General features: G+C 42.7%; 1 protein-coding gene across 1 annotated transcript; it reads left to right on the top strand.

The window, feature by feature from the left end:
• The first annotated feature begins 2,262 nt into the window (after positions 1-2,262).
• On the top strand, positions 2,263-10,882 carry GJB7 (gap junction protein beta 7). The gene is made up of 2 exons (XM_080999920.1): positions 2,263-2,415; positions 8,823-10,882. The coding sequence occupies exon 2, from the start codon at positions 8,851-8,853 to the stop codon at positions 9,643-9,645; it is 795 nt and encodes a 264-aa protein (XP_080856046.1). The 5' UTR covers positions 2,263-2,415; positions 8,823-8,850; the 3' UTR covers positions 9,646-10,882.
• Positions 10,883-11,307: the final 425 nt, after the last annotated feature.

Below are 11,307 nucleotides of genomic sequence, written 5' to 3'. Positions count from 1 at the left end.
ATATCAGAAGTAAAGCCCTGCTGTTTCCATCTTATCATCTGTTGTAAGAAGCAGGTGGATTAGATTGCTTGACCTTGCCCTTTGTCAGCAAAGATTAAAGCAATTGTTCACCTTAAAATACAGAATGAATCATCTCAGAGGAAGAGAACACGGTAGGCAAATAGTGTTTTGTTCCTTTCATTGTAATATGGTCTAGTCATACTCAACAATGCTGCAAAGTAATGGCTGCATCCCAGAGCCAAAAACTTTCCCTAGAGCAGAGTCAGATTTCTACCAAACATAGGAAATTAAATTAGAAAGGTTTTAAAAATTGCAGCAAGAATCCAGGCAGCCACTCCTACATATCAGGATTTGTCCCTTGGTAGATGATACGCTTGTGATGCTTTGAGACACCAGAAACTGCATTGGGTTATATACACATTCCTGTTTATTCTGCACCCAGTGCACCTCCACTGCTGGTTTGGAATGACATCAGCCACAATCAGCATCCTGTATCTATTTGGCCGTTTCTGATGAAATACTGCTTTTTGATGCAATTTCCCCAAAACCAGTTTTGATCTGATTTGTGAAAATTAACCACCTAACTGTGTAGTAATGTGTAGGCAGAGTCTACACTCTCTAGTGCAGAGAAACTGGATAGAGCTCATCATATTAGAACTTGGGAACATACAGTTAAACCAGATATTGGAAGATTTAGGACTGACAGTTAAAACTCTTCTTCATACAGCCAGAGCTGTAGCTAGGTGATCTTGCGCCCTTGTCTGAACTGTCCAGATTGTGCCCCCTAGCCACGGACAAATCAACTCTTCTTTCCAGCTCTCCTCCAGCACCCCCCCCTCCACCCATTCAATTCACCCTCTATTTAAAACCTTTTCTTATGATGCAATATTTTTATTTATAGATGTATTTATGGACATATTTTTAGCCAATTTTGTGCGTCCCTTGCCTGTGCCCCTGGCGGGGGCCCACCTCACCACCCCCTAGCTACGGTCCTGCGATTCCCTCCCACAAGCAAGGTCCACCAATTTTGAAAGGTATTGTATTAGAACTAGAGGGTGTCTGCATTGGAATCGTTGGAAGCACATGTCAACTTCAGAAGAAAATAAGTTCCCATTAAAAGAATGCTTCAGTTGAAGCCAGCTGCGTTGTTGCCATTTATAAATCGCTTTCCATAGATGCAAATTTCAAGAAACAAAATTGAAGCAAGGTGATTGTTGTAATTTTAGGGTAGTGAATCACAATCACTAGATAGCTTTGGGTTTAGAAAGAGAGGAGGATTAAGCAGACTTTCCAAACATTTATTTTCAATCGGAATGATGGGTGGGTGGGATGGGAAGCCCACAGTGATCGGCATGACAATAACTTAAGCATAGAGAAGAAAAACTCAGATCCTAAACCTCTGCTGCCTTGTGGGGAATCTTCAGGAGAAGATAATGTAGGGAGTAAAACCTACACAGAACCAGAGTGCAGTCCCTAAGACAATTGGATGGGGCCCTGTGTGCCTCCTTCTGTCAACTCCTGCAGCCAAGCTGCTGCCAAACATTTGCTCTGCTTCCCTTTGGACCACATTGTTATCTGGCATCCCAGGACCTCCACACACACTGCCCAGGCTTGTGCCCCAGACAGGTCACTTTGGTGTTGCTAACAGTTTGACTTCAGAGGCACACTCCATTCTATCTCTCAAGACACATGCATGGCAGCAACAACAGAGGTTGGGGTATATCTTAGTAGTATTGGGATCCCACCATTCCTCCAATGGACTCAGAGCAGTTTTCTCCTGTGTCACAGTGTCTTAATGGCTAGGAATGTGTGCCTAGCCCAAAGTCACCAAGTGAGCTTCATTGCTGACACAGGGACATTGGAGACTGCCCTTCTACCAAGTCATGCCACTAGCTCAGCACCGGCCATGCTGACTCGCCGTGGTTCTCCAGGATTTCAGGCAGCATACACTCCAAGCCCTACCTAAAGATGCCAGGGTTGAACCTTGTACCTTGTGCATGCAAAGAGATGCTCTACCCCTGAGCTATTGCCCTGCCCCAGGCCTAATACACAATCCACTATACCATGCTGTCTGATGAGAATTTCCAAATTATACATCAGTCTTGGGAATCTGAATGTACTGTGTATATATGTGTGTGCATACATACAACACAGCAGCAATATATGGCTTAAAGCATTTGTTCTTAGTTTCTATTTACCCTGATACTCCTCTAGACACCCTCATTTGAATAGTATGCCTGAACAAATGATCAGGTTACACCTGTTTAGGTTACACTGCCTAGGAAACCATCATACTCCATTTTCAACGCTTGACGCTGTAAAACTCCGTTTCTGGGAAAGCAAATGATTAATTTTTAATGGTACCAGAAACCTGCTGCGTGCTTTTTTTTTGACAGCCATCTGCTGCTCTACAAGGTAAGTCTGTTTTCCACTTATGATAAAGTGTGCGTATATGTTTGTTCTTTTTAAACAGGATGGAAGTATAACAGCTTTTTAAAATCTTAAGTGCAGCATCAGCAGCAACAAATACAGCCAAGCAAAAGTGTTTTGCTCAGAAATGTACAAATGCTCATGGAATAGGAGTCGGGGGGGGAGCTGGTTGTGGAAGTGGGTGGGTGGGTGTTTTGCTATCATAAGTAGCAAGAAGACCTGTCATTCTGTAATGGTCAGTTGCGAGGGACTTAAAGCTTGGATCCCGGTCCTTCTCCATTTTTTACTGTGCTGGTTGTTAAAAAGTGTTAGCGTTTGTAAACACGACCACTTGCTTATCGATTACTCTGGGGACTCTCTTTACACTCTATTAACTCTCACCAAAAGAAAAAAATATTTCCAATTCAACTAACCAGAAAATATGATGAGAATTAGTAGTTGTAGCCAAGAATGTGCAGGAAATCTACTTGCAGCATTGCTATATGTACCTTTGTCATCCATGAAAATATTTCAATAAAAACTTTTTTTTTAAGTATAAAGAGACAAAGTGAGAATTAAAAAGGCTAATCCTGTATTGTAGGAGCAAATTTAATAGGGGCCATGTCACTTAGAATTACAAGTGCATCACCACCAACATTACCTAGGGTGGGTCACACCCTGCCTTAGGTCACCGTGTCAGCTTTTTTTAACAAGGAGAATGAGAAGGAAGCGAAAGAGAAATAAGGCAAACATAAAACTAAGGCAATAGGAGGGCAGATCTAGGAAGGAATATGTGAGAATTAGCCTTCACCAACCTGGTGTCTGACCAGCACTGGAAGTTGTGGCACCAAATCCTCTGGTTGGCAAAGGATGTCTAAGATGAAGAGTCTGATGTGAATCCCCTGTTGAAGGCTGGTGTGAAATGCCCCTCCCCCAAGGTATGGGAAGGATGGAGGCCCTTGCAATGTGGGGTAGGGCTTTTGTGCCTTTGGAAATGATTTAGGAGGGAATATGGTAGAAAGATAAGCTGTTCCTGCATTGTGGTAGGAGAACTTGCATCTGCTGGAGTTCTCTTGATGATGAACCTACTGAACTACCCAAGGGGATAGTTTCCTTAAGTAGGGGTGCCCAAACTTTTTTCAAAGAGGGCCAGATTTGATGAAGTAAACATGCGTGAGGGCCGATTTTGTAGGTGGAAAATTTAGGATTTTACCCCAGGAGATAAACTGCCATAGGGGCCATATTAAACCAACTGGTGGGCCGGATTAGGCCCCCGAAATTGACTTTGGACACGCCTGCCTTAAAGCAAACGGGACTTCACAATGTACATAATCATTAAAGGCCATTATAAAATATAAAGACAATTAGTTCCTGACAAGACATTGCACTGAACAGCTTTTTAAGTGGAAATAAAAATAAAATAAAATAAATTTTCCAGTAGCACCTTATAGACCAACTAAGTTTGATCTGGTATAAGCTTTAGTGTGCATGCAGACTTCTTTCAGAACAAACTTAGTTGGTCTATAATGTGCTCCTGGACAATTTTTTATTTTTAAAAATTTTATTTTTTTGACTATGTCAGACCAACACGGCTACCTAACTGAATCTAGCTTATTAAGTGGTTCTTGTGGCTTCTCCTAAGTATTAGCATTAAGTACTAGCAGGATGGAATTTCACAACTGATAATTATGAAAAGATTGATGTTAAGGTAATAACATATATGAAAGCGTTCAATGTTTCAGTTCTCTTCCGTGTATACATTTAAAGCGCATCACTTCCCCCCAAGGAATCCCGAGAACTGTAGTTCACCCCTCAAATAACTACAATTCCAAGCACCCTTAAACTACATTTCCCAGAATTCTTTGGGGGAAGCTATGCCCTTTCAATGTGCTTTAGGTGTGTGGGGTGTATATAGCCATCACGTACAGAGGGGACACGTTGGGGGGAAAGGGCAAAGAGGTGTAGGCAGAAAAGGGTTGATTTTTGCTGGATTTTTCTCCATGTTACATGGCAGTAGTTTTTAAATTTTTAGGAGAAAGGGAAGGCTAATCTGCAGAATTCTGTCATAACACCTGATCTTACAAGCTGCTTTGCTCATACAAGAACTCACAGGATTGGTCTGTTATGTCCTTAACCCTAATGAGGGTATTGTATATCCCTGTGGCACACATGCTTCACCTTTTCACCGCCAGGCTAGACAAGCACAGATGCAGCAGCCACTCCCTTGCTTGCAATGTTGCTGTGCTGAGAAAGGAAAAGACCCACTGGGTGCCCCAGTCTGATACATGCCCCTGGAATGTGACCAGTGTTCTCTGTGTTGTGTGTTGCAACAGTACCTATGGCAAACATGATCACCTGTAAAGAGTAAAGCAGTCTCCAGAGCCTCCATCAAATGACATGTCTACTTACATTTCTTCATATGATGGGAGCGGCAGCTGCTGTGGAATATTTAATGTTTAACTCCATATTACCTGTCAGTGTTTTCCCATTTTGGTGGACAGTGCTGTTTTTGATTCACAGTTCCATAGATCTAAGGAGTCAATGGCTACTAGCCAAGATGGCAATGTTCTCATGCCACTGTATGCTTCCGAAGGGGATATGGGGTGTTAGGGGAGGGGTAGTACCTCTGATGGGGGACATGTCATGCTCCTCTTGCGGTCGTTTGTCCACCTTTGACCCCCACTTTGCACTCGGCTCTCACCTGTGGCTCCTAGAAGCTGTCAGCATGCGACAGCGGTCACATCCTGGGAATGGCTTTGACTGGCTGGCCAAACCAGGTGAGGGTAGCCAATGTGTTCTGGAGGAAGGTCATGATAATAAAAATGTAATAAATAAACCAATGATAAAGAAATGATCTTCTACAGAAATGTATGCATGGAAGTGATGCAGTCTACAGCTGTGCACACGCTAACCTGTTTGTAGCGTTGCATTTTAAAAATGTTTTTTTCTCAATCTGCAATTGTTCACGCTCCTCCTCAACGGGCTACTAGATCCTGCTACTAGAACCACAAGTGTGGTTGTGGTTACCTGATACACATTTAAAAACCCTCCCCTTGATTAGGTTATCCATGCCTTTCCCACTCTGCACATGCCCCAGATGCATAAAGAAAGCACATGATGACTGTAATCTCAGCATACCCACCACGACATTGGACGGGTGTGGATACACACACACACCAATTGCAGGGACTGCCTGCATCCATTTTCAAATGGGCGCACTATGGGGTAATGCAGAATCAATCTGCAATGAACTTTTGGGAAAGGATAGCGCAGTTGGTAGAGCATGTAACTCTTAATTGTAGGCTTGTGGGTTCCAGCCCCACATTGGGCACAAAAGATTCCTGCATTGCAGGGGGTTGGACTTGATGACCCTCATGGTCTCTTCCAGTTCTACGATTCTATGAACCCACTTTTCAGGAGCAAAAAAACATGCAATATATCTAGATTGTGTGTGGACTGTGTAGAATAAACAACTACTCAATCGCTATTGAATCTAGAATCAAATGTCACGTGTACACAGCCTATATTGCCTTCCATGAACAGGCTACTTTGGATGCAAGCTGATAGTTTTTTAAAAAGGTGCAAACCTTGCAGCTGATTGAAATAAGTCCTGATTTGACCTGCTCCTCTTCTTCATTGAATTCCCCCCCCATCATGTGATTTCTTTCAAAAATGGGGGGCGGGGACTTGTATTCATGGATGTATTCCATAGGGGAGGCTAATCTTTGGCCCTCCAGATGTTGCTGAACATCCTTCATCCATGACCTTTGCCCATGCTGACTGGGTCTGATGGGACCTGCAGGACCACAGGTTAGCCACTCCTACCCTATTGCCTTCCACCAGCAGCCTGCTCATTTCTCTTAGCGGAAGGCACACCTAGCAATTTCACTGGGCATGTGCATTGGGATTAGTATCTCCTCCAGTATCCTTATCTAAAGGTTCTTCCTCAGTCCTTATGAGTAGCTTTCACAACCCTGGGGAGCTAAAGTTGGCAGAAGTCAGGAGGCAGGGTTAAAACAATGGAGTGCATGTGATGTTCTGTGAATCGTTGTCAGAATCTTGGCCAATCGCTTTCATAGAATCCTCCTTTTCTTTTTTAAGTATCCACAGCCTAGAGAGTGTGTAAAATCATAGAATTGTAGAGTTTGAAGGGACCCGGAGAGTCATCCAGTCCAACCCCCTGCAATGCAGGAATAGGCAGCTGTCCCACACAGGGATCAAACCTGTAACTTTGGCGTTATCAGCACCACTGAGCTATCCAGGCAGGCATGACAACAGGTAATTAAAGGTCAACTTAAGGAGTAACTAGAAGAGAAATGGTTCCTTGACTTAATTAAGTTCTATGGATCTGCCTGGCTGGCTATATATCCAGGCTCCATCTGTGCTTTATGTTTAATTGATTATAAATAAGATTTAGAAAGTTTCCACTCCACTGATGCGGGCCTCCGCGTGTGATGGGCTTTATGCATCCTGCCATGATGCGCTCTCTCCTTGTATCTGTTTCCCCCTTGATTATTTGCAGCAATCTGTTCTGAATCAAGGCCTCGACTCCACAGTACATGACTTGACAGGTGTTACAGTAGAATAGATGCTGCTCTGGGGCCTTTTATTGTGATACAGCAAGAGAAAGTAACACAGACTAATGATAAAGTGAGAGAACAGTGCCACCTCTCAGCAAAACTGTGGAACTGAAAGTTGGTCTACTCTGCAGACTATACAGCAAGGATGGGAGAATCATAGAGTTGTAGAGTCAGAAGGGACCCAGAGGATCATTTGTTCCCTCATGCTAATGCTAGGAGCTGTAGGCTAGAACCTGTGAGCCATTTCACTTGCTCATATTTTGGGAAGTCTGATAATGGAAAGGAGTTCTTGCTATGAGAAAACATGGAAAATGATATGAAAGCAGATAGCAGTAGATGATTAATGAATAGTAAATAATAGGTCATCATCAAGCAATTCTGTAGACACTTAATGATGCTATCAAATTCCTATTTCATTTACTTAGTCAGATTTATATACCGTTTCATCAAAAATATCTCCAAGCGTGAACACACTAGTATAAAATATTATGTAAACTGAAGTACAAGGAGGCTTACAAGTACTATATGTTATTACCTTACCCATCCCTATCAGTCTTTTCATAATTATAATAATTATCCCCGCAAGTACTTGTAGGGCCCCTCAGACCTGGAGCTGCCCTCTACACCACTGAAGCCTTTGACAAGTCCAACCGTTACACTGTGTGTTTGGCCTAAGCAAATACTTGGGGATGGGGAATTTAGTAAGACTACTGGTTTGGAAACTAGGTAACCATACTAGTTATATCTAGAATGACTAAAGTACTAGGTATACTAGTCAAATCTAGAATGACCAAAGAAATCATGGACATGAGAAAATAATAAGATACCTTTCCCAAGCCATCTTTAAGGCAGATCACATGGAGGCTCTTGGGACATGGTTACTTCCCATCTTCAGTTGTAGCTTCAGGCATTCCAAGACTGGCAAGAGGCAGAGCAGGGATTGGGGAACCTGTGCCCCTCCAAATCCCTTCAGGCCCATCCTACATGACCATTGGTTAGGGGTGAGAAATTGGAGTCTGACCATGGCTGAAGGGCCACAGGTTCCACACACCTGGGACAGAGCAATGGTGGAAAAGCTCCCCACACTGTTTCTGCATTATGATAACTGGTAGGATTACATTATATATATATGTTATATATATTAGTAAAGGTAAAGGGACCCCTGACCATTAGGTCCAGTCGTGACCGACTCTGGGGTCGGTCTCATCTCGCTTTATTGGCTGAGGGAGCTGAGGTACAGCTTCTGGGTCATGTGGCCAGCATGACGAAGCCGCTTCTGGCGAACCAGAGCAGCGCACGGAAACACCGTTTACCTTCCTGCCAGAGTGGTACCTATTTATCTACTTGCACTTTGATGTGCTTTTGAACTGCTAGGTTGGCAGGAGCAGGGACCGAGCAACAGGAGCTCACTCCGTCGCTGGGATTCGAACCACCGACCTTCTGATCGGCAAGCCCTAGGCTCTGTGGTTTAACCCACAGTGCCACCCATGTCTCTGTTATATATATTACATGTATGTTATATATATTTTCATGTATGGGGTGATAATGAACTGTTCCCAGCACCTAAGAATACCCTTGGCATCTACATTCCAATGGGAGGAGCTAATGAGAGGAATTAAGGAAAGTTTTGTTATTTCCAGTTTACAGATAGAATTTAAACTCAAATCCAGCACTTGGTCCCCCTGAACACCCAATTATAATCGTGAGTTATTGTATAATTGGATTGATCATCACTTTTACAATCTAACAAGTAATGTAATTCAGTTTGGATGTCCTGGGTGTTGTGTAAATAAAGTGAGGGCATTCTCATTTTGTGTATTTGTTTTGTTACAGTTCCTTTCCCCTTTCTGAAGTGGAAGCAATGAGCTGGTCATTCCTCCGTGATGTCCTAAGCGGGGTGAACAAATACTCAACTGGAATCGGCAGAATCTGGTTGGCTATTGTGTTTATCTTCCGCCTCCTTGTCTACGTTGTGGCTGCAGAACAAGTCTGGAAGGATGAACAGAAGGAGTTTGAGTGTAACATTAGGCAGCCTGGCTGCGAAAATGTCTGCTTTGACTACTTTTTCCCAGTTTCCCAGGTGAGGCTTTGGGCCTTACAATTGATCATGGTCTCCACCCCATCCCTTCTTGTCGTTCTCCATGTTGCCTATCGAGAAAGCAGGGAAAAGAGACACAGAAAGAAGTTGTATAAGGACCCAGGAAGCATGGATGGAGGGTTGCTATGCACCTATCTCATCAGTCTCCTTTCCAAAACAGGATTTGAACTCGGCTTCCTCTTTTTGTTTTACAAGCTGTACGGCGGATTCAACGTCCCCCGCCTTGTGAAATGTGACATGAGTCCATGTCCCAACACCGTCGATTGTTACATCTCCAAGCCCACAGAGAAAAAAGTCTTCTTGTACATTGTGGTGGTGACGTCCTCCTTGTGCATCATCTTAAATGTAATTGAACTCACCTATTTGGTTTTCAAGTACTCCATCAAATGTTGTTTCAGAGGCTACATCGAGAGAGTTCAAGAATCCAAACGTGAAGACAAAAAGTCGAGTTCTGTGAATCACAATGGAACCACCTTATTTCAGGGCAATGATGAAGTCACTATCTTCGGTATCCAAGGAGATGCAAGAATCTTGCCCACCAGCCAACAGCAAGAATAACAGGCACACAATGTTAATTAAAATGCATTTTAATGAGTTTAGGACAGCTTGGGATTTTAATCACCAGGCTGCGTTTTCCAGACTTGGGAGTCATTTAGGTTCACCAAGTTTAAGATGCAAAACCTGACATTTCCTCAAGATGTATAAATATTGACATTTATGATATAGAATGCTGAAAAGAACAGTAAATTCAATAGTCACTTTGAATGCTTTTGCACAACAATTCAGTTTAAAAAGACAATTTAATTGGGTGAAATCCAAGATTGTGTAAGTAGAGTAACTGGCTTTCCCCTTCTCCCCCAGGTGTCCTCTAGATCTGCTCTGGTCTCCCATCTATCTGAAACAGATTTTGGAGGGGTCATGAGCTAATGACTGTTCCACTTATACATGGACATCATAAGATTCAAGCCCACTCTCTTATTTCAAGCCCCAAAGACAAGACCTTACCCATTAAGGCAACCCTGCCATTGGCTGGTTATAGTAACTTACTAGCCTCAACTGTGTGAGACTCCGGTTACCATTCTCAGATCCATCCCTGTACTGACACACTGCATTTGCAACTGAAGCTTCTTGCCTCATGTACTGCCCCGTTTTACTTATGAGATAGTTTAATTCTGTTTCTACTTAGTTGCTCATATGAAGTTATTGTATTTTTTTTTTACATGTCATTGTTATTTCTACTTATATCTCGTGTTAACCACTTCATTTTTTGTAAAAATATTATTAAGCAGTATGTAATAAATACTACATTAAATACCTGTCTGGAAGCACCCTAAAACTAGGTTTTTATTTTCCTACAAAAATAAATGCAAATAAATAAGATTGTCATCACGCAGCCCCCATTGGAGGATTGGTTGTGTTTCATCACAGTCTTGGATTTGCATGAAGTTGGAGTAGCGAAAGGGAGCAAAAAGGAACTGTTGCACCACAGCAGTAGCTATGGGAGGGATGCAAAGGGGGGGGGGGGAATGGTGGTTTTAAACACTAGAGGACATAGGGTAAAATAACCGTTTTAAAGAACAGCAGAGGTTTGAATAAAGCAGGGAAACTTAGTGGCGATTTTAAACAATGGCAAAGGTTTGAGTAGAGAAGGCAGGGGTTAAGGGGCAGTTTGAAACAATATTAGAGTACAGTGAGAAGGAAGTTGGAAAACGCTGTTTTGTGTTACTTTTTTTGTGTTAACTTTTGCGTTGTACCCATCCCTGCTCATTTCTCCATGTTAAAACTGCTTTGATTTTTTTTAAAAAAAGAAAACCCCTCAGTGTAACTCTACCCCTACTTTACTCAAACTTCTGCCACTGAGTACAGCAAGAAGGGAACAACACTGTAAGGAGCGGGGTTTTTTTCTGTTTTAAACTTTTCCCTCTTCTATTCCTCATCTGCCTCATGCGACAGAGGTAAGTGAAGCAGAGCTCTCAAATATCCCATAGTACTTTCACGCAATGTATTTCACTTCTGGTATCTGTTGTCTTCAGTATGAAGTTCCAGATTCCATGTAGTAATTTAGAAGATTGGTGCTGTTAAGGAGCAAAAAACCATACATGTACAACATTCACCAGCTGAACTTTACCTTCTCTAACTGAACATGCTGACAGGTTTGCTCTTAAGATTTGCTCTTCTTACGGTAACCTGTATCAGCACATGCACAGGCACACGCAGGAG

The sequence above is a fragment of the Podarcis pityusensis genome (genome assembly GCF_964106645.2).
Source record: "Podarcis pityusensis genome assembly, chromosome: 3".
Taxonomy (NCBI): Eukaryota; Metazoa; Chordata; class Lepidosauria; order Squamata; family Lacertidae; genus Podarcis; species Podarcis pityusensis.
Note: the sequence above shows the minus strand (reverse complement) of the source record. Positions and strands in the feature narration are given on the sequence as shown.